This window comes from Bos indicus x Bos taurus, chromosome 6, assembly GCF_003369695.1.
Source record: "Bos indicus x Bos taurus breed Angus x Brahman F1 hybrid chromosome 6, Bos_hybrid_MaternalHap_v2.0, whole genome shotgun sequence".
Lineage (NCBI taxonomy): Eukaryota > Metazoa > Chordata > Mammalia > Artiodactyla > Bovidae > Bos > Bos indicus x Bos taurus.
The window spans coordinates 16,022,231-16,043,329 of NC_040081.1; the positions used below are offsets into that span (position 1 = coordinate 16,022,231).

General features: G+C 35.2%; 1 protein-coding gene across 3 annotated transcripts in view; it reads right to left on the reverse strand.

Annotated features, from left to right (window-relative positions):
* Nucleotides 1-4,574: 4,574 nt before the first annotated feature.
* Nucleotides 4,575-21,099, reverse strand: part of SEC24B (SEC24 homolog B, COPII coat complex component) — an 81,261-nt gene continuing 64,736 nt past the window's right edge. For 2 of the 3 annotated variants that reach the window (XM_027543854.1, XM_027543853.1), the window contains 15 exons: nt 20,814-20,923; nt 19,860-19,972; nt 16,974-17,092; nt 16,567-16,622; nt 16,130-16,336; nt 13,919-14,042; nt 13,329-13,487; nt 12,658-12,831; nt 11,944-12,054; nt 11,129-11,304; nt 10,383-10,520; nt 9,591-9,695; nt 8,757-8,849; nt 5,712-5,815; nt 4,575-5,471 (listed from right to left, as the gene is read on the reverse strand). In XM_027543854.1, the coding sequence (XP_027399655.1) occupies nt 5,357-5,471; nt 5,712-5,815; nt 8,757-8,849; nt 9,591-9,695; nt 10,383-10,520; nt 11,129-11,304; nt 11,944-12,054; nt 12,658-12,831; nt 13,329-13,487; nt 13,919-14,042; nt 16,130-16,336; nt 16,567-16,622; nt 16,974-17,092; nt 19,860-19,972; nt 20,814-20,923 (1,904 nt within the window). In that variant the 3' untranslated portion in view covers nt 4,575-5,356. Of the gene's footprint in view, nt 5,472-5,711; nt 5,816-8,756; nt 8,850-9,588; nt 9,696-10,382; nt 10,521-11,128; nt 11,305-11,943; nt 12,055-12,657; nt 12,832-13,328; nt 13,488-13,918; nt 14,043-16,129; nt 16,337-16,566; nt 16,623-16,973; nt 17,093-19,859; nt 19,973-20,813; nt 20,924-21,099 lie in introns of those variants that run through there. The other variant, XM_027543855.1, reaches the window with a different exon arrangement.

Sequence of the window (21,099 nt, forward strand, 5' to 3'; positions counted from 1 at the left end):
TAATAATACACCTGGAAAAATGCCCCAAGCCCAGAGATTACTGAGCAATTTCAACCAAAAGTTCCAGAATAAATAATACCTATCTTACATACCTAGACTTTAGCTAACTTCTTTACAAACTGTTCCAAAACCTCAAAACAGATGGGAAGCTATCCAATTCATTTAACAAAACTAGCATAATGCAGATATCAAAACTAAAGTACACACTGTAAAAGCAAGTCACAGACCAGTCTTCTAAAGTAAATAAAAGATCCTAAATGAAGTATTAGCAAATGGAACCCAGCAGTGTAACAAAAGAATGATCAAGTAAAAATTCATCCAAGCTGCCAAGGTCAATCTCCAAATTTCACGTTCTCTTAATCCAAACACGCCCCATCTAAACCAGGCTTGGGGGCTGTTTGTTCACCGTGTCCTCCCTTCCCTTCTTCAGCCTCCGATGGTAGGCTGGCTAGATGTCACCTTTTGGGGTCAGATCACATCACCCCTCTGTTCAATGCCCTTTGACGGCTTTAAGCTTTGATCTTTCTTGCTTAAACATCGAATTCTTTCATCTTTCTGTCTCCCTGTTATTCTTAACTCTAAAAATTACTTATCAGTTTCCGATAATAGAAGGTACCTTTCATTCTAGTAGAATTACTCAGGTTTCAATAGGAAGCACATACTAACAGGCCTTTCCTATTGTTACTATGCAAATCATAAAACATTAAGTCCCAAAGGAGCAGAATTTGAAACTGAAATACAGAAAAAGTTTCTGTAAAATTTTCATTAAAATTTCCAAACTGGTACTTTCTAAACTGGTACCAGCTTTCCAAACTGGTACAATGTTTCACAGCTTTTCCAAGGGTCATTCTGAAATTCCTCCATTGTAAGAAAGGTTAATATGTAGTTGAGAGTACTAAAAAGACTAAATAATACCCTGATTTAAAGTAAATTTCTATGTAATAAAGAACTGAGAGAAACATGATAATTGTTTATTATTATTTCTAAAGACAACATGAGTTAATATTATAAAGTCATTGCCTACTACCTTTAAAAGAACCCAGTAATTATTTTGCACTTACCTTAATTCTATTTACAAATTACTTAAATTCGTACATATGTACCAGCTACATCATCAGTACAGTTTACAAGCAAGGCAGAAGTGCAGGTTACATATATTTCTGTTTTAACAATGACAGTATAATCATTTTATGTCTACCCAAAATGCATTCTAAAATCTAGTTTTAGAAAATTATAGTGTAAATCTAAGCATATGCGTCACTACACACTAATCCAATAATCAACAAATTAGTTGGCTAATAAGCTAAAATAATATGTACCTGAAAAGCAAAAACAGCAGTAAAAACCATGAACATCTCTGAGCAGTGATGATGCAGTCATAAAAAACTGGCCCGTCACTGACTATAGGGTAGTTTCTGTCAATTGTCTGACAGGCCATTGACCTAAAAGCTGGAAACTCTCAAACCCACTCACTCCCAGTCCTTGGATCCTGCTTGCCTGCCCTACTGCCAGAAGCTGTTCCAAGGATCTAGCCTTGAAATAGAAGTGTGGTCTTGAGGACTGGATGCGTGACTACGGCCACCCAAGACAAGCCGTGTTTTTGTTTATGAAAACTGCCACCCACCCATCTGGAGCAGCCTCTTCCTTCCACTTCTCCTGTCCTCTGCACATGTGAGGGTGTGTTCCAGATTCTACCCAAGAAGCTTCTAAGGTTGCAACCCAGAATCTGCATACGTGCACTTTGGGGAGTTTTTGCAAAATGACAAACTTGCACAGGAACCAGGTTTCTTAGGAGTAATCTCTAATAAAAACTGATTTTCACTTGACTACAAACTTAGCAATCTTCAGCAAACTCATTTCGTGGGTTGTTGGTAAGCAATGCTTTTCAGCCCCAAAATTGAAATGAAAATCTACAAAACTGTGCCTTGTTAACTAATGGGAACTAAAGAAAGGGCTTTCATTTTTGGCTCCACTCAAGATGCATGAGAAGGCAATGGGTTAAAAGCCTCTGTGTCCCCTAATCATGGCTCACTTCTCTGCCTCTCGGAGGGATCCTAAGAAGGCAGAGGAGGAGGATGCCCAGTTTTCTGTTTGACACAGATCCCATCTGTGAATTTAGAGATAAAAGGTGAGTGATTCATGAAGTATCTATTATTTTTATTTTTCAGGAGGTCTTTGTTTCATGTGCCAAAGATTTTTTTTTTTTTTAATTTTAAACTGTCTTCAGTAATTATTCCACCATGTCTTCAGTAGAGATTCCACCTAAATAATACCTGCAGTGCTGCTTTCAGTCTCGTTAATTTTCATCTTTTTTGGCCTTTAAAAGTATTTTCAGTGTCTTCAAAAGTTACTTTGAACAGAGGAGTCATGCTTTTCTTTAACACTTTGCTATTAATATATGCATTTCATAGCCTCACAGGTTGACTACAACAGATTCCTATCTATAAACAGATTTCAAATAGTTTTTAGCACACAAATATACATTAATGTATAAATGAAAAATAGAATTATTTTTCCATCAATGCACTCAATTTGTGCTAGGATATATTCCTTAAGAGTAGTGTGTAAACTATAAATCAAATTGTATGTTCCTATGAATCAATGGTTTGAATAGCAGATTAGCAGACGTTCACATCACCTGGGATACCCCTAAACTGTTAACTTTAATGACAGTTTCAATTTGGTGAAACGGGGCTCAGAGAACTCCTGGTGAGCATGCCCCTTTCTCTCATCACTCCCCTCCTCAGAAAACAAATGGCCAGAGACTTGTCCCATAGGAGGGAGTGAGGATGATAGATAATCTGTCTACAGCCCATTAGGATCAACCTCCTCACCTCCTCACCTATGTTCCCACTGATGTCAATCTTCATTCTCTGACTGAAGTCTGGCTGCCTTTAGAGGACAAGGCTTTTCAAGGTGGCTCTTTTTGATCTCAAACCCCAGGTAGGCATCTCTCCGCGCATTTGTAGACATCTAGATTAAACTTCCCCAAACCTCAATTTCAAGCATCCCATATCCTGACCGCCACTTCCTGTCTTTCCAGTTCATTCCCTCTGGTCTCCACCCTCGGACAGCTCTCTGACCTCAACAGGACCTTCACACTACTAAGCCCTTCTCTATCTACTGCCGCTACCGAGCTCTTGTCTATCACTTGCTTTGCATCCCTTTCACCTGAATGACAGAGGAGCTTCCTTGTATACATCCACAGTTCCCCTGCTCTTCTGTTCTAACTTAAATCCAACTTTCCACCAAGCAGTAAATGTGGCTAGAAGGAAAAGGCATGCTAACTGGCTGAAGTTCATGCTGCCTGACAACCCTACTACAAGCCACTGGTCAACCCATCTCTTACTCTTCCTAGGCGACTATTTCTTGGATTCTAACACTCTTTACCCTTTCTCAACTGATGACTCCAAGTGCTTCTTTAATAGGGAAAACCACAGTGACCAAAGGCTAACTTCCATATTTACCTACCATAAAGATTCACCCCCTGGATGCCTCTCCTTCCAGACAGCCACATGGCTCTCTTCAATGGTCACCTTTTCAGAAGGGCCTCCCTAGTTGCTGTCAAAACCAGCATTCTTGATACTTTTTCTGCCTTATTTTCCCCATTGCATTTCCCACACCTGACATACAAATGTGCTCTTTTCCCCAGTCCACACACTCACTCTGGAGTGTAAGCACTGTGAAATCAGGATTTTCTGTGTTTTGAGCATAAACCAATATCTAGCAAGTATTAAGTGCTAATAAATACCTATTAAATGAGGAACAAACTAGCCAAAGACAAAAATATTTAGAAACACGATACTCCGTATTGTGTAATTACAGTATATAGCTGCCCTTGGAACACTGCAGTTTCTCCTGATTCAGTAAGATTCTCTCCTGCTGGAGGCCGCAGAGCACGGGGACACCTACAGCGCTGGGGGTGGGCTGGGCTCGGAGTAGGTGGTGGGTGGGTAGAACATCTGACTTCTACTATCAGCTCTGTCACTAATAAGTAATGTCATTTAGGGTGAGTCATTTAACCTCTCATTTCCAGCAGGGAATGGGAGAGAGTACTTTTATTTTTATCCAAAGAAAAGAGACCCAACAAGCGCAAAACCACTCATCACACACATCAAGAGCCTTTTCCCTTCCAAAGTTCATCAGTAGGACTTTTACAGTGTTTATAATAAAATTTTATTCTACAACCTAATGGATCATTAACAGTTTTATAGTAAATAAATGTTAGTAAACAAGATTTTTTTAAAAATCGCTCTCAAAGTTCCAGATGGTAACCTTAAAAGTCAATTAAATAGGATAGTCACATGTTATAAAAATTTTGCTATGAATGTACAAGGAAAAAGAATGCCTAATTTAACAAAGAAAGACAAATTAAGGTTTTGATTAGTTAACAGTCATATATATTTTGAAAGTAGGGTTTGTTTTCGAATACAAACAGAGTAAGTACTTGGTAATGTCCACAAAATTAATGAAACAGTATCATTGCATTTCCTCGAGCAATAAATCCAATACATCCTAGATGTAAGAATACCACCAATTCTCCCCCAACCATAAACACACAAAACACAAAGCCATATTGTCAAGCAAAATATTTTTAATTAGTAGGCTGATCATAAATAAATCCACATAAAAGATTTAACAGAATTACAAAGAGTTTTGTGTTTCTTTTGTGGACTCAATTCATAATATGCATTAGTCAACCTCATTCTCTAACTGCGACAAAGAGTTGTCATCCAACAATGCAGCACAGTTTAAGCAATTCATATTCTGTAGTTACATTTTTACATTTTCTTTACAAATGTAACATTTATATACATTATATATATATTTTTTCTATAGTTCATGTACTGAAATTCTATTGTTTTTACAGGGAAAATATTGAATTCATTTAATGAATATGAATCATTCCTTGTTAAAAAGTAATTCATATAAACAAATAACACGGTACCACTGCCTTTTGGCATCTCCTGTCAAAGTTCAAGTCCAGAAGTGTTATATTAATTATAAGAAAAAAGAATTTATCTAATTTTTCATTGACATACCATCCCACATAGCTACAGAAGTTTGCCAGCGTGCAATGAACAGAGAACTGTACTGCTGCACTCTGGAAATGTGTGGAAACCAACTCAAAATATACTTGGTGAAACAGCATCATCAGCGTCAAACTTAGGGTGAAGAAAATCTGTCAAGTTCCTTCTTCCTCTTTACCTTTTGCCAAAGCCTCAGACAAGGCGCTACGCTACGTACTGCCTCTTGTAACAAGTGCCTTCATTTCAAATTTTCTAAGTGCTTCTCTGACAGATTATGCTTTACCTAGGTTATAGATCTCTTTCTTCTTATTCAACTTTATTTCACTTCACTTACAAATCTGCTGCTGAACATGAAGCAAAAATTCATAGTAAGAGAAGGCGGCTTCTGTCCGGTCTTCAATCAAATGTTGAAAAAATTCGGTTTTGGCAGGACTCTCATCTCTGAAAACGAAAAAGGAATATTTATCTAAAAATGCATATTATTAAAAAGAATACTTATACATTAGAAAAAATATGTGGGGACTTTTACGAAAAAGGATAGGGGATGTTAATCAAGTAACAGCCTTCTACCACTACAATGTGTTCTGATATTATTATTTAAAATTTGATTTGAAGACAAACAATTTCACATGGATTGGACAGGATAAGACAATTTCATAATTAAGTTACAGAAGTACTTACTTTACCACATGAAGAACTGGGCTTAATGGTCTGCTGTCTCTAAGCCAAGTTATAAAGGATCTGGCTCTCTCTGATGAAAGTGTGTCTAGCTCTGGAAGATGTGTCTGGCAAAAAATGCAATTAGGAAGTCATTTTCTTTCTCACAGACTTAGGCAGTATTAGAACTCAATCATAATCACCACCACCACCACCACCAAACACCAGCACTCGATTCCAGCCCCAACAGCAGCAACCAAACACAAGAAATTTATTACATTGTTGATAAATCTGTTTTTCTGACTAATAAGACATATTTAATGATAAGCATGCCACTGACATTTTACCTGAATAGTATAGTTTTTCCAGACAAGTCAATAAAACACACACAATTAGTATGTTACTCATATTGTGTTATACTTTTTGTTTCTTCCAAAGGAAATATTCAGATCAGGGGGGCTATCATTAAGCTTCAATTTCACTTATAAACAATTATAAACATTATTCTAATAACAGACATTCTTACAGAATTTTATGTTTCCTTTGTCCTTAATATTGAAGGGCAAGAAATTTAAAAGAATAGTGTGAATGTTTAGTTATATTTAAAAACCATAGCAAGACTATTTTTTAAAGGACCTATATATTTATATATATGTGTGCGTATATGTATATCTGAGGGCTTCCCTGGTGGCTCAGACAGTAAAGAATCCACCTGCAGTGAAGAAAAAGTATATTCTTCTATGTGTGCAATGAGTTTTTTCCAAAGTACATAGTATACAAAAATTTAAACAGAAAAGTTTGGGTTAATTATATTTAAATTTATATCAGCATTTAAAAAGGACAAGAAAAACATGTTTTTATGTACATTCTTTCATATATTTTCTAAATATATATAATATGCTGCTAAGTCGCTCCAGTCGTGTCCGACTCTGTGTGACCCCAAAGACGGCAGCCCACCAGGCTCCCCCATCCCTGGGATTCTCCAGGCAAGAACACTGGAGTAGGTTGCCATTTCCTTCTCCAATGAAACAAGTGAAAAGTGAAAGTGAAGTCGCTCAGTTGTGTCCGACTCTTAGCGACCCCATGGACTGCAGCCCACCAGGCTCCTCCATCCGTGGGATTTTCCAGGCAAGAGTACTGGAGTGGGGTGCCATTGCCTTCTCTGATATATAATATAGCCACTATTATATATAGAAACACATTTTGAAAATACAAATGGATATTATGCACATTGTTTTCTTTTTCAGATTGTATTCTTCTTAATAGATTCAGAGATTTAATTGGGGCTTCCCTGGTGGCTCAGTGATAAAGAATCCACCAGCCATGTAAGAGCCGCAGGAGATGCGGGTTCAGTCCCTGGGTCAGAAAGATCCCCCTGGAGGAGGGCATGGCAACGCTCTCCTGTATTCTTGCCTGAATAATCCCATGGACAGAGAAGCTTGGGCTACAGTCCAAAGGTCGCAAAGAGTTGGACATGACTGAAGAGACTTGGCATACAAGCACGATATCCTCTTAAGTATATGTGTACATATGAATACTTCCATGAGTATATGTACAGGATACATTCTTAGGAGTAAATAATTTACTGTGTCATACGCTGGTGTGATTTTAATTTCAACAGATATTGTCAAATGGCCCTCCTAAAGACTGTGTAAATGTATACAGTCCAATCAATAGGCCTGCTGACCTATCCCCTCTGCATTATTGCCTATAATCAGATTTAAAAAAATTTTTACCAGGGAGCAAAATCTGATAAATGAAAGAAATACTATGCTGTTATTAATAGTTTATTTTGTTTTCTTAATTATAAATGAAGCTGAACATTGATCCATATGGCCACTACTATAATTTCTACCTATGAATTACCTGTTCAAATCATTTTCTCATTTTTCTTCTTTGTTGAGTCTTAGAAATAAACTCTGGATTAATGTGGCAAATTTTAAAAAATAAATAGCGAACGTGGTTAAGAATTACATTGACTTATATTAATTTTAGGAGAAAGGGCATATTTACAATATCCAAGAATAAGGTAGGCCTTTTCTATTAAGTAGCATAGAGAACTGCTTTCAGAATCATATTTCTTTGGTATCAACATACATACAGTACAGGCTTACTGAAAAAATTATGTTTATTATCAGCAAAATAATTTAAATTAGACAAATTAAAGTTGTTGGAAAATAATTTGCTATGCTATGCCAAGTCACTTTAGTCATGTCCGACTCTGTGCGACCCCATAGATGGCAGCCCACCAGGCTCCCCCGTCCCTGGGATTCTCCAGGCAAGAACACTGGAGTGGGTTGCCATTTCCTTCTCCAATGCGTGAAAGTGAAAAGTGAAAGTGAAATCGCTCAGTCGCATCCGACCCTTAGCAACCCCATGGACTGCAGCCTACCAGGCTCCTCCATCCATGGGATTTTCCAGGCAAGAGTACTGGAGTGGGTTGCCATTGCCTTCTCCAGGAAAATAGTTTGGAGTTGCTTAAAAAGTTTACCATATGACCCAGCAATTCTACTTCTAGTTACATATCCAGGAGAACTTGAAAACATGTTCACACAAACATTTGTACACAAACTGCTCATGGAAGCACTTCTCACAATAGCACCAGAGTAGAGATAACCTAAATGTCCAAGAAGAGATGACTGGATAAACAAAATGTGATATATTCATACAATGGACTATTATTTAGTCATAAAAAAGGAGGAAGTACTGATACACATTACAACATGGATGTTGAAATCATGGTGAGAAGAAGCCAAACTCAAAAAGCCTTGCACTGTATGATTCCATATATACAAATTGTCCAGAACAGGCAAATTCACACAGATAGAAAGTAGGTTAGTGGCTGCCCAGGGAAAACAGAAAGGTTGGGAGATACAGGTTTCTTTCTGAGGTGATGTAAATGCTCTGAAATTATATACTGGAAATGGTTGTAAACACTGTGAATATAATAAAAACAAATGCATTGTACATTTTAAAATGATTAAAATGGTGACTCTTATGTGCATTGTATCTCAAAAAAGAAAAATTAAACAAGTACACAAAAAGTTAAAACTATATGAATCCACTGACCATTTTCTGTGGTATTGATGCAAAATCAGGATACCCAAGCACATCCTCTATAAAGTTATTGTCACAGCTCTTTCCAATCCAAATGTAAAAAACCTAAAAACAAAACAAACCACAGTAACACTCCCTAATTGGAAACTCATTACAGCTAATTTTCTCAAAATCATCAAGCATAAAAGCAGGCTCAAATCAAGTAGGAACAAACATGAAAGTAAACAAGAAACCTGGAACCTGCATGTTTGGAACCTGCATTCAGGAATCCAGAGTGGCTCATATCTTTTCTGCTTCAATTTCAAGCTTCTCATAAAATACATTTACCATTTTCCTTACTCTTCCCCCAATGCTTCAACCAAGGTATATGACTTACTGTATTTCCTACCCACTGTTTCCATTATTTCAATCACTGTCTCTGTACTAATGTCCCCTGCCCCCTACCACTGCCCCACCCCATACTGTGGCTACTGGACTTCTTTTCCTGGTCACAAGGTGTCATTCATGAAGCCACCCTGCCTATTCTGACACCCTTCACCACCACCCTGTCCAATGACATCTCATGAAATCCTCATTATTAATGGCATTTCAGACAATAGATCAAGTTGAACTAGAAAAATTCTTGAGGTCCCTTAAAATTTTATGATTCTAGACAAAAAATTCCTTGAAGTAAGGAATTTATCTCTTTACTTCTCTTAAATAAATTGATCTCCTGAGCCAGTTCCAATTTATTGTCCCTGAGTTCCCAATCCACCTTTCATTGCCTGATCTGTGGTAACAGAGCTGGATCCTGTGTTTCTCCTTTTGCCAGCTGCAAAAGGAGCTTTGTCACTAAAGGGTACTTACAGAGCCACAGTCCATAAGGAAAGCACCTTCTCGTGTCAGTTTTTCTGCAGACAATTTTTGAAGAGGTGGCTGAGGTACAACCCTGTCATTAACGTGTATTGCCCCCTGAAAAGAAAAAAGATAGAATGTGAATGACCTTCCATTACTATTATCCCAGGCTGGAAGCTAATGGCCACTAGCTCTGATACTGAAAAATACTTGATAATTTTGTAATATGTAAAAACTACAGTTGACCTTTGAACAAAGGTATTCAAATTTAAAAGATAAAAACTTGACTAGGTAAAAAGATCTGCCCATTTCCTTCCCTTCTGAGGTCAGGATATATTAAAAGTACAACTACGGTATCTGCTACAAAGGACTTTTTGATTCCAAAGAATAGGAAAAAAGACATTACATATTTGCATACTAAAAATACTGTTGCATACCAGATTATTTTACAATAATATAGTCAAAGTTCCACTCTGATCACATCAGAAACTGTCAGTACCTTCAAAATACAAATGGAAATACCCTTCTATAATGCAGCTTTGTAGTAAATGTAACCAAATTCATGAAGTGAATCACTTGCCATATGAAACTATTTTTGAAAATGCCATAACCATGATACTATCTAATAGTCCTGTTGTCTAATCAAATCCGTAGTTAACATCTGTATTTAATGTATTATTGTCACAGGGGGAAAACAGATGGAAGAAATTGTTAACAATACATTACTATCTTAGATGCAGAATCAAGACACCCAAATAAATTTAAATTAAAAAATTTCAAACACAATGGAAAAAAAAACCGTACCTCATCTGTCAATCTGTCTATCCTGTACAGGTTGGGATGAATCATTTTCATTAGATGAACAAGTGGCTGACACTTTATCTGACACATGGCGTATACACGATCATCCAGGCGTGTGCTTGTACCGGTTCTAAATGCTTTCTACATGGAGAAACAATATACATTTTTCAGTAAAACATAAATATGGTGGACAAATATTAAAACAGATATATACCATCAGCCATGGGAAAAGCACAGCCTTCACACCAGATAGGCCTGGATTCAGTTTTCAGCTCAGAATTTAATTGGTAGATACGTGAGCAAGTTACTTAGCTTCTCAAAGGTATACTGACATCGTAAGAAAAAAGGGGAAAATAATACCTCTAGGCAGCTGTAAGGATTAAATACGATGATGTGTATATAACACGTATTACGGTGCCTGAGGCTTGGGAAGATGCTCAGTGAACAGCAGGCCCTTTCCTTAGAGTCTCTTTCCAGGAGCACACACTAGGAGTGTGCTATATGCACACCATTATTCACACTGCTCCCACACGCTAGAGTGAGAGCATACAGTTTCACGAGGGTCATCATGTATTTGCATACCTTCATTTTCCATTCATCTCTTCCTGCTTATGACTCGTCCAATGCTAAGCTGCAACTGTCTAATCAAGTATTTAATCCCCTACCACCCACCAGAAAAACTAGGTTTGGAAACCTATATATTGAAAATTTCAAAAGACTAGTAAATCTAACAGTGTATAGAGAGCTACCTGTTTGAGAAGGGCCAAAACATAGAGAGGAAATAACTTGAGGGAGCTGGGTGCTATCAACCCCGAGTGCTGTACGTTTGAGACAGTTGAGCCATACGCAGATAAGGAATCCACCACAGCATTCACTAAGGCATCTCTTGCATCCGATAGACTTGAGGAAATTGATCGATCCACAGCTATAAAGCAACCAAAATGAAAAAGTTTTTAACCATTAGATGCCAGTGAATACTGTGAGAGAGAAAATTCACATGCAGTACTTAAGAAACAGAAAGTTCATTTTTAGATTAGAAAAATACATTTCAGTTGTTCCCTTGAGTGTGGCTGCCCCTTTGTAGTAAAAATCCTCCTCCTGCCACCAACCCTGATCATCAGTGAGCTATTCTTCTTTCTTATAATTTTCACTTTTCCAGAATGTTGAATGAATGAATCCTTTGTATGTAGCGTTTTGAGTTTAGCTTCTTTCACTTAGCATAACGCCTTTGAGAGTCATCCACGTCTGTTCACATATCAACAGTTCATTCCTTTTTATTGCTGAGTTGTATTCCCTCATATGGATGTACCACAGTTTGTTCATGAAGTCCCCATTTGAAAAACACTTGAGATGCTACCAGTTATTAATGATTATGAATCCCACACATGATTTTTAAACTAAGGAATTCGTAAGAATGAGAACAGCCCAATTCACACTGTTGTAAATGAAAATGTAAAATATAAATACTTTTTAAATGAGGAATTTCTAGGGTAAAACAACGCCCAGGCTTCAGATTTTAGTATAGAAAAACATATTTCACCCGTTGCTTCACTTTTTTACCTACCCATGTTTGCCAGGAGGCAGATGGCAGCTTGTACATCCACTCCCGCGTATACATCTGCTAACGAACTGACCACTGGCAAGCAAAGAGTGTGCACTCTGATTCTCCGCTCACCTAGTCAAAGGATGAATCCACATCATTGCAAAATACATTAGGCCAAGAAATAAAGAAGCAAATAGGTCAAAATATTATTCAAGTTATTGTTTGATGGTATGAAATTACCAACAGAATTTTGAAATGGCAAAACCGAAGTTTTACAATGAACATGTTTTAAAGAAAATTAAACATTCTCTAAACCTGAACGTAGACTATGAACACACACTATATTTTGAACACTAGGTTCTGGTTTTTATCTTAGCATTACTCATTCTAAATTATATGTTACAAGGTATAATGTCAGAAAACAGACCACGTAGACCTTAAGTGCCATGGAGAATTTCTCATGTTATGGATAAAGAAATAACGCTCAGGATAACCCAGACAGATTTAGTTTGAGTTATTATGCTAATATGATTTTGGGAGTACAAGTCTTCCACAAGTCAAAAAAGGTACTCTCTGAAGATTCAAAAATGAGTATTAAAAAAAAGAACGGAACGTATATTTGATGAACACAAATTCCATTATTTCCCATTGGTGTTCACTATCCCCAGTCTCCCGGTAGGTGAAAAGAGGGGAGAATTACTGGGGCAGGTTACATTTCACTTCTGTTAACATTACCTTTGCTAGATGTATATAATAGGGCTGTTTGAAAGCACACTAAGGAAGTATCTGTCAAACTTTCTTCAATAGAGAGTTGTACTGCAAATCCAGCATCGGGATTGATGTTGGCGAGGGATAACAAATCAGTGGAACGGACAAAGAAATTTCCATGAAAAGTGTGCATGGAAAGACCTAGGGAAAAGAAAACTTGTTATAAAAGATGAGGTAGCACTAGTGTCTTTACCACAGGTTAAAGCTACTTTTTAAATAAAAAATATCTCTGATTTTGAATCAAAAGGATAACTGGGGAGCAATACTTTTCACATAAAACAGAGATAACCTAAACTGAAGGCTGTTTGATGAGGAAGGCAAAGGTCATTCATTAATTTGACAATTCTCACTTAAGATCCTCCCTATTCCTCAAATTCATCTGAAATCACCTCCAATATGGGCTTTCTCTTGACTTCCTCCTAATAAGGCAAAGCATTTCCTCTACCTGCTTATTCAAATTACTTAAAAAATTGAACAATGATTATTTAATAATAATATTTAAAACAGTACAGCTAGTTGGATCAAGCAGAAAATCTTTTTTATGATAATGAAAGGTGGTCACAGGTTGTCAATATGTGAATGCTTATTAATTTTGAAAAAAGTATATAATATAAAGCATAATTTTTGCAATTTCATACCTTTAGTACACCTTATTCTCATAACAGCTTCAAATCCAATTTTTCTTGTGAGATACCGTTTTAGATCTTTTTGTAACTTTTCTGCTTGCGAGGGATTGTGAGTATAGTGGAAAGATGGGTAATAATAGATGCACCCTGCAGAATACTTGGACATGCAAGCTTTAGAGAGAAAAAGGAAAAGTATTAGCTACTGAAACGATAACATTTTACTTGTCCAACAGCAGTACAGATTCTGTATTATGAAGAAGTCTAAGTTATAATGAAAAAAAACATACAGTGGTCAAAAATGGGGATAATATATAAACCTGAGAAAGATGTATTTATAAAACATAATATATATTAAGTTTACTGTTGAGCAGAATGGTAAAAGAATTGTATTTAAATAAAAACAACAACCCAGATTGACATTTTACATTTGTATAGGGTTAGGGTTTTTTTTTTTTGAAGTTTAGTGGTAATTTTCATAGACATTATCTAATTCACAGGTCTTCCTCCCCAAACAACTGAGAACTCTTAGTAAAGAATTTACATTTAATTATATGCTAAAAATGTTTATGTAAAAACAGATAAATACAATGTTATGTCCTTACCTAGAGAAGCGAGATCAGAATACTGGGAACTTAAAAGGAACAGATCCACGGCAGTCTGCTGCCCTGAGCAATCTAAAGCGAGTTTCTTATAAAAATCAGTTGCAGGGCCAAGATGTTGTACAACCTAAGTCAACAGGTCATAAAGTAAGAGCTAGAAAATCTTGAATTATCATATATTTCTGTCTGCTACAATCAGGAAGAGAATATTGTCTGTCCCCCTATCAAACTATGGATTTTTTTTTTTTTTTTTTTTATGTCTAGGTAGTTGGCATAGATTTCCTATGAGAATAATCACTAACATTTATAAAAGCACATATAGGGCAGCATTGGAGAAGGAAATGGCAACCCACTCCAGTGTTCTTGCCTGGAGAATCCCAGGGATCGGGGAGCCTGGTGGGCTGCCGTCTATAGGGTCACACAGAGTCAGACATGACTGAAGCGACTCAGCAGCAGCAGGGCAGCATAGATGTCTTATATAATTAAATTATTTAATCCTCATAATAATATATATTTCACAGAGTTAACAACATTTTACAGATGAGGAAACTGAGGCAAACAAATGACTAATTACATAGTTATTGAGTGGTAGATGCTGGAATATCCAAGCAGTCTGGCTCCAGAATGAGTGCTGTTACCAATTATTATATATATATTGTTACACAATAACAGGAGAGACTAACAGATTAAGCAAAATCCTTCCAGTTGGTATCAGGACACTTAAGCTGAGGAGATGGCACTAGAGAAGAGTTAAGAACGCAAGAGCCAGGCTCCAAGTTCTTAATCATTTCACTACATTGCACAACAAAATGTTTCAATTATAGTGTATGATTATTATATTAGAGTTTAAAACAGAACAGACACTTAAATTCTTGAGTCTCAGGCAGATAGACAATACTTCTAAAAGTTACATGAGAACAAAAACCCCAAAACTGTATCAAAGAAATCAGTAAACACTTTGCTTTTGTTCAGTGTTCCATAATGGATTACGATGGATCAACGCACTGGATAAAGCTAGCTATACTTGTTGATGAGTTAAAAAATATACTTGTCCCCAGTTTATTTTAAAATTAGCTTCTTTCTCAAAAGCAATTTAAAAACACAATTTCATAAAAAGTAAAATACGGTGCTATTCAAAAGTAAAACACAGTGCTATTCTTCTTTAGCAAATTGGTAAAGAATAAAAAAGTAGCAATCCTTAATGGTGCCCAGAAGATCAGAGTCCTTAAGAGTACAGGTTGATTAAAAATCCCAATAAGTAAAATAAAATAATAATTTTAAATACAGTTTATACTCATCGATCCAATAATTTCACTTCTAGGAATTTATCTTAGGGAAAAACTGAGTATGTGGCTAAAGATTTACAACACTATTAAAACTGTTTAATTCATACTCATAACTAGTTGCAATGGACATTTTCATATATATAAGTTGAGGTCAGACAAAACTTATTTACAGAACAAAAACCAGTATTTGAAATTGGGGTTAAAATACCCTGACCAAGTCTTCACTGTAAAACCTTAGGAACATTCAGCCTCATTTCACTCTTAAACAGCAAGAAAGCAATTAATGAAATCATGTTTTTCACATTTACTAAAAAACCTTTTTTAAGTAGAATTTTTAGGGACCTCCAAAAATGCTCACTATGAGTGAATGCTCACTTCAGTGAAAAAAGTCAACAAAAAAATATAGTATACATGTATGATGCCCAACTGCGCTTACTTGTATTTATTTAACTACTATTATCTTGACAGTAAGATAACCGATCATCTATATGTTTCCATGTTCCAAGTTTTATACAGTGATTTGTATTACCTTCATTAAAAGTTTATTAATATGTGCATATTAAATTATATCTCAGATTTAGTAAGTTTTATCAATTGTGAAATAGAAAAGAACACTAGAGTCAGAAAATCCAAGTCACATCTTTACCATTAAATATTTATTTAACTTTTGGCAAGACTGTTGAATCTGTTTCCTCATCTGTAAAAAAAGGCTTATAGTAGATAATTTCTAAATTTCTATGACTCATAAACAAAGTATTAAAAAGAACACACTGCAACACAACAACAAAATGGTAATTTGAGTTAAACTCTCTTACCAGTTTTTTTTTTTTTTAACTATCAAAGAATTAGAAAAATAGACTCAAATAATTAAGTCAATAGAGGTAGAAGCCATGATCTTGAATATGAGAGAGGAACTAACATAAAATACCTTTGTGCTTGATCTCTGATTAGGATCTTCTCTGGACTGCAGAAGCCCTGCCCCCAAGGAAGGTAACTGTGTCTGAAATAGAGACACACGGCCCCCTGTTGGAGACATTAATTTAAAGGCAGCCTGGAGAGCAGGACCCAGAGCACTGTGTGTTTCTCTTGTATTGGTGAACATATTGGGTAACGCATTCAATAAGTCTTTTATAAGCTGGGGAAACAAAGATTGAAAGCTGAATTACTGAGAAGGAAGGGCAATATTCCAGAGTACAGTATATGCCACTACATTTTGGAGGACTGTAAAGTGACTAGTCAACAGATATGCTACCTACATTGTTTACTGCAATGTTAATATATACCAAGGAAACACATGTTAAACATTACAATCAGATGAAGTAACAGAAATACTTTAATACTTAAAAAAAAAAAATTCAATCTCACCTCTTTACTTTCATATAGATTCACAAGTAAGCTATCCGGAGTAGGTAGAAAAACATCTATAGGGAAAACATATATTTTAACCAAAATATAAATAAACTCAAAAGAATTTCGAATTTAAAAATTCTTAGTTTTCTAGTCCAAACATGTAAAGGGTATGCACAATACTGCTTTAATATATATCCTCTGTACATATCATACATGTGTGTGTGTGAGCATGTGTAAGTACACATACATAGGTGTAAAAAACTTTGACTCAAGTACTTTCCAGGAAAGCAATTATTTTAAAACAAATATCTAATGAGCTAAATTATCTGTACAGCATTATGACAAGATATGTTGTAAAATAAAGTACTCTTAATTCCAAAATTCTGTTTTATTAATAGAGTTTTGTTTTATTCACTGCTTACCATCTATATCAGATACAATCAACATTTGAGGCTGTGATAATCCTTCTTGCAAATTGTAGAAATGAATAGTGCTATCAAAGGTCACGAATCCTATTCTTGTTCGTGAATCTCCAGGGAGCCTAAGGATAAAAATGATAATTTTAAATTCAAACTGCTAAGTGACATCTTCTTTTTAAAAAATACTAAGAATAATTGTTTATGTTTTTATATAGAGGACAGAATAGTTACCCCTATCTAAACCAACGCATATCAGAAAAGAGTAAATATAAAGCATTCCATTTTCAGATGAAACCAGACATATTCAGAGTTCATGCCTCTGATAACAGAACTATCTTCAAATAATAAATCAAAACTTAAAATGATATGCTTAAAAAACAAAGATTTCTTGATAACTTTCCTCTGAAACAAACTCCTTTAAGTAAAAATTGCTCATATTTTCAGTTTCAATATTACAAAAATCATGTATGTTGTTTCAGTATTTTAAGAACAGATTGACAAAATGAGTACTATTCAAGAAAAGATTTTAACATGTAAAATTTTAAATAAAAACCACATTCAGAAACATCAAGACATTTTATCTATGATCACTCTTTTAAAAATATTCTGAGTATTCAAGTATTCAAATTTTCTGTCAGTATTCAAGTCAATAATACAGCAAAGAATAAATAACCATTTAAAGTCTGTCAAAAAAAAAGCCTGGCAAGCTATCCTTATTAATAAGATAGATGCCATGTCTTACAAAAGTATCAGTATATTTCTAAGTACCATCATGTTAACTGCTATAATTTTTAAATGTAATTTATTACGATTTTTTATGTAATTTATTGTTTTAGCAATGTCTTTAAAGATATTTTTTAATATTACAGGATGCCGAAACAGTGTGCTTCAAAGCAAGCAGCACTATTATTATTATGAAGGATCAATCAGGCTACTCAGAGGCTGATTCATGACACTGTAAAGAAGAAACTAACACAACACTGTAAAGCAATTATATTCCAATTTTTTAAAAAGGCATTTCAGAGAACAGAAAACAACAAATTATGTAGGTGTTTAGCTTAGTAATACTGGTCAAGGTTTATCTTGTTTCTACAGACTAATTTCTTCACTTCTTTGAGATTTCTAAGGTCACTGATTATTAGAGTCATTTGTTATCAGTCGCAATGGAGACTACGTACCTCTAGGCCAAAATACAAAGCTGAGCTAGAACCGCTCCAGCATCAAATTTCCTTTCTCAAAGTTACATACACAGCCCTTTCCAGAAGCATGATAATATCTTATTGCTAGCCTATCACCTTTACTTTTTTACTTTTCTGATACTTTTAATTTCCACTTTAATCAAACATATACATTTTAAAAACTGTTTTTCATTCCCAATATTATCTTTTTGGCTTTCCATAGACCATTTAATTTGCAAATAATCACTTATCTCTGCTGAAAGTAAAAAGTGAATGTGTTTGTCTCAGTCGTGTCTGACCGTTTGCAACTCCATGGACTGTATGTAGTTCACCAGGCTCCTCTGTCCATAGAATTCTCCAGGCAAGAATACTGGAGTAGGCTGCCACTTCCTTCTCCAGGGGATCTTCCCGACCTGGGGATTGAGCCCTGGTCTCTTGCATTGCACTGGCTCCTATTTCTAGTGCTATATCATCAAATACCTTCCCAGCAAGCTAACTCTTCAGTCTTAACAGCTATTTCTTTGCAGAGCGTCTTCCTTTGCTACTCACTGCTAAAGTCATGTCTGAATTAAGCACTTGTGACTTAAAAAGGGCAAATGCTTCAATCAAGGACAAAAATATGAAATCACTAAGTTACTAACAGAAACTTAAAGCAAATCATTTAATATCTCTGGATGTTTTTAATCTTGAATGTTTCAATGTTACCAGTTTATTCACAGGCCAAGATCAGTGATATGCAATTATAGCGACTAGAGCTAGCACTCAACAGAAGAAGGACTCTCAAACGCAAACGGAAAAGGGGAGACAAGAACCTTTTGGAATTACCAAGTACTTCTGACAAAATATTCATGTATTTTGAATACTGAAATATATTTCAATATATATTGAATACATATATTATATATACACAATATATAAAATATATTCAATATATATACTATATACAGAATATATATATATATTCAATATATATTCACCCCTACACCTCTACACAAGTCCAGAACCCCTGCAGTAGGAAGCTACTATTACAAACAACCTGAAGTCATACTTCTCATGGGTGTTGGAGTAGAAAAAGAGATGTACAAACAACTTTGTTTCCCAGAGACCTGGAACATCCACTTTTTAAGTTAGTTAAGGGTCTCCTTCGTGACTAATACTGGTAGATAGACTAATAAGTTTAATCACCTTATCCTATACTTTGTTTCCCCTTTCACCATAAAGCTTCTTACTAATATGCCAGTTCAGTTTCTGGCTTCTTAAAATATTCAGCACACTATCAATTCCCTCTTTCCCTTTATCTGGCTCATTTTCTCATTAGCACATCTGAAACTATCTTATGAAAAACTTCTTGCTCAGGCATAAATTACAGCTCGATTTCTCTCATCCAGATCCTTGATACCCTGGCTAGGTTGAGTTTTCTGGATCTACGTGCACAGACTTGCTAAGTCAGGGGGATAGTTAGAGATAAAATCTAAATTCCTAAGTATTAAAACTATTATGGTTTTAAGATTCAGATACAAAGTTAGAAATCCAAATAATATACGTAGATCTTTATTCTAAAGTAGATAGGATGTACTCTATTAGTGATAAATGAAATCAAACTTAATAAAAGCCAACCCCATAAACTGCTAATAAACACACTTCACATTTTATACATTTATACACACACACACACACACACACACACACAATGAGTAAAAAAAATTCTTACTTGTCTAGATTTTCTAACAGTGACTGGCACAAAATTGTCAAATATCCAGCTTCTACTGCATTATGAGACACATCTAAAACAAACAAGTAAACTGCAGGTTGAGGTGGACGGAGCTGAAAGGAATAGAAATAATGTAACATATTTAGTAGGTATAAGTCATTCTTTTTATATCACAACTAGTACTGGATATTTACTGATTGTAATATATATATATATGTATCTACACAAATAGGATCAATGTTTTATAAGATCTTAGGTAATGAAAATGGCATTCCTTTGATTTTTTTCTTTTAAATTTGTTCATGGATTAAACATGATTTGGCAGTAATTACACAGTAATGGTTAAGCAGATGGGCTAAATGTCTTCCTGATAGAGTAATAGCTGAGATATCTTTCCAAGGAAAATTAAACATATTTATTATTAAATATTAACCTTTAAACCCTCTCCCTACTCCTAAAAATATTTTACTTTAAACATTTATATTTTTAAACCTGACAATCATTAGTACCATTGGGTCACCTGATGGCAGTTGAATCCCAAGGGTTAAGTGCTAGGTGTAAAGCAAGTTCTTAAAAGCAATTTTTGACAAAAACACGAGTTTTTCTGTTGAAGGATCTTAAATACTAAATGGTAAAAAGAATATTTATATTCATTACAAGCAAGTAATGAAATCAAAATGGCAACAAATTGTAGATAAGTAGGAAACATATTTATTAGGAAACATTTATTAGGAAACATTTCTTAGTGATGTAACTGCGTTCTTTTAGGAGATCAAGCAATCTTTACAAAGATACAAAGAGTTATCTATTTGTTAAGTACAAGGTTTCAGCACTATTTCAAAAAAATTATACAATGGACAATTTAAAAATTTAGACAAGAATTCACTTAAGAGTAAACTACCAAATGACCAATACAACTGCACTGCAGGACTAATTTTAACACTGAATAGTTACCATATAATCTGAAGAAGCAATGAACTCCACTGTTGAATTCTGAACTTCTGGCCGTTTATGAGGCTCTCCATAGGATCGGGTAAGGGGATTATACATAAATTCTTCAGGAACTAGAAAAGATTAGGAATCCAGTACAAAGTTAGTAGCACAATTTCTAAACACATATATATGCCTAGAAATAAACACCTCTATCATTAATATTTATGAAGTTTATAAAAGCTTTGTGAAGATCTAATGGTTGCCAACAAAGGTCCGTCTAGTTAAGGCTATGGTTTTTCCTGTGGTC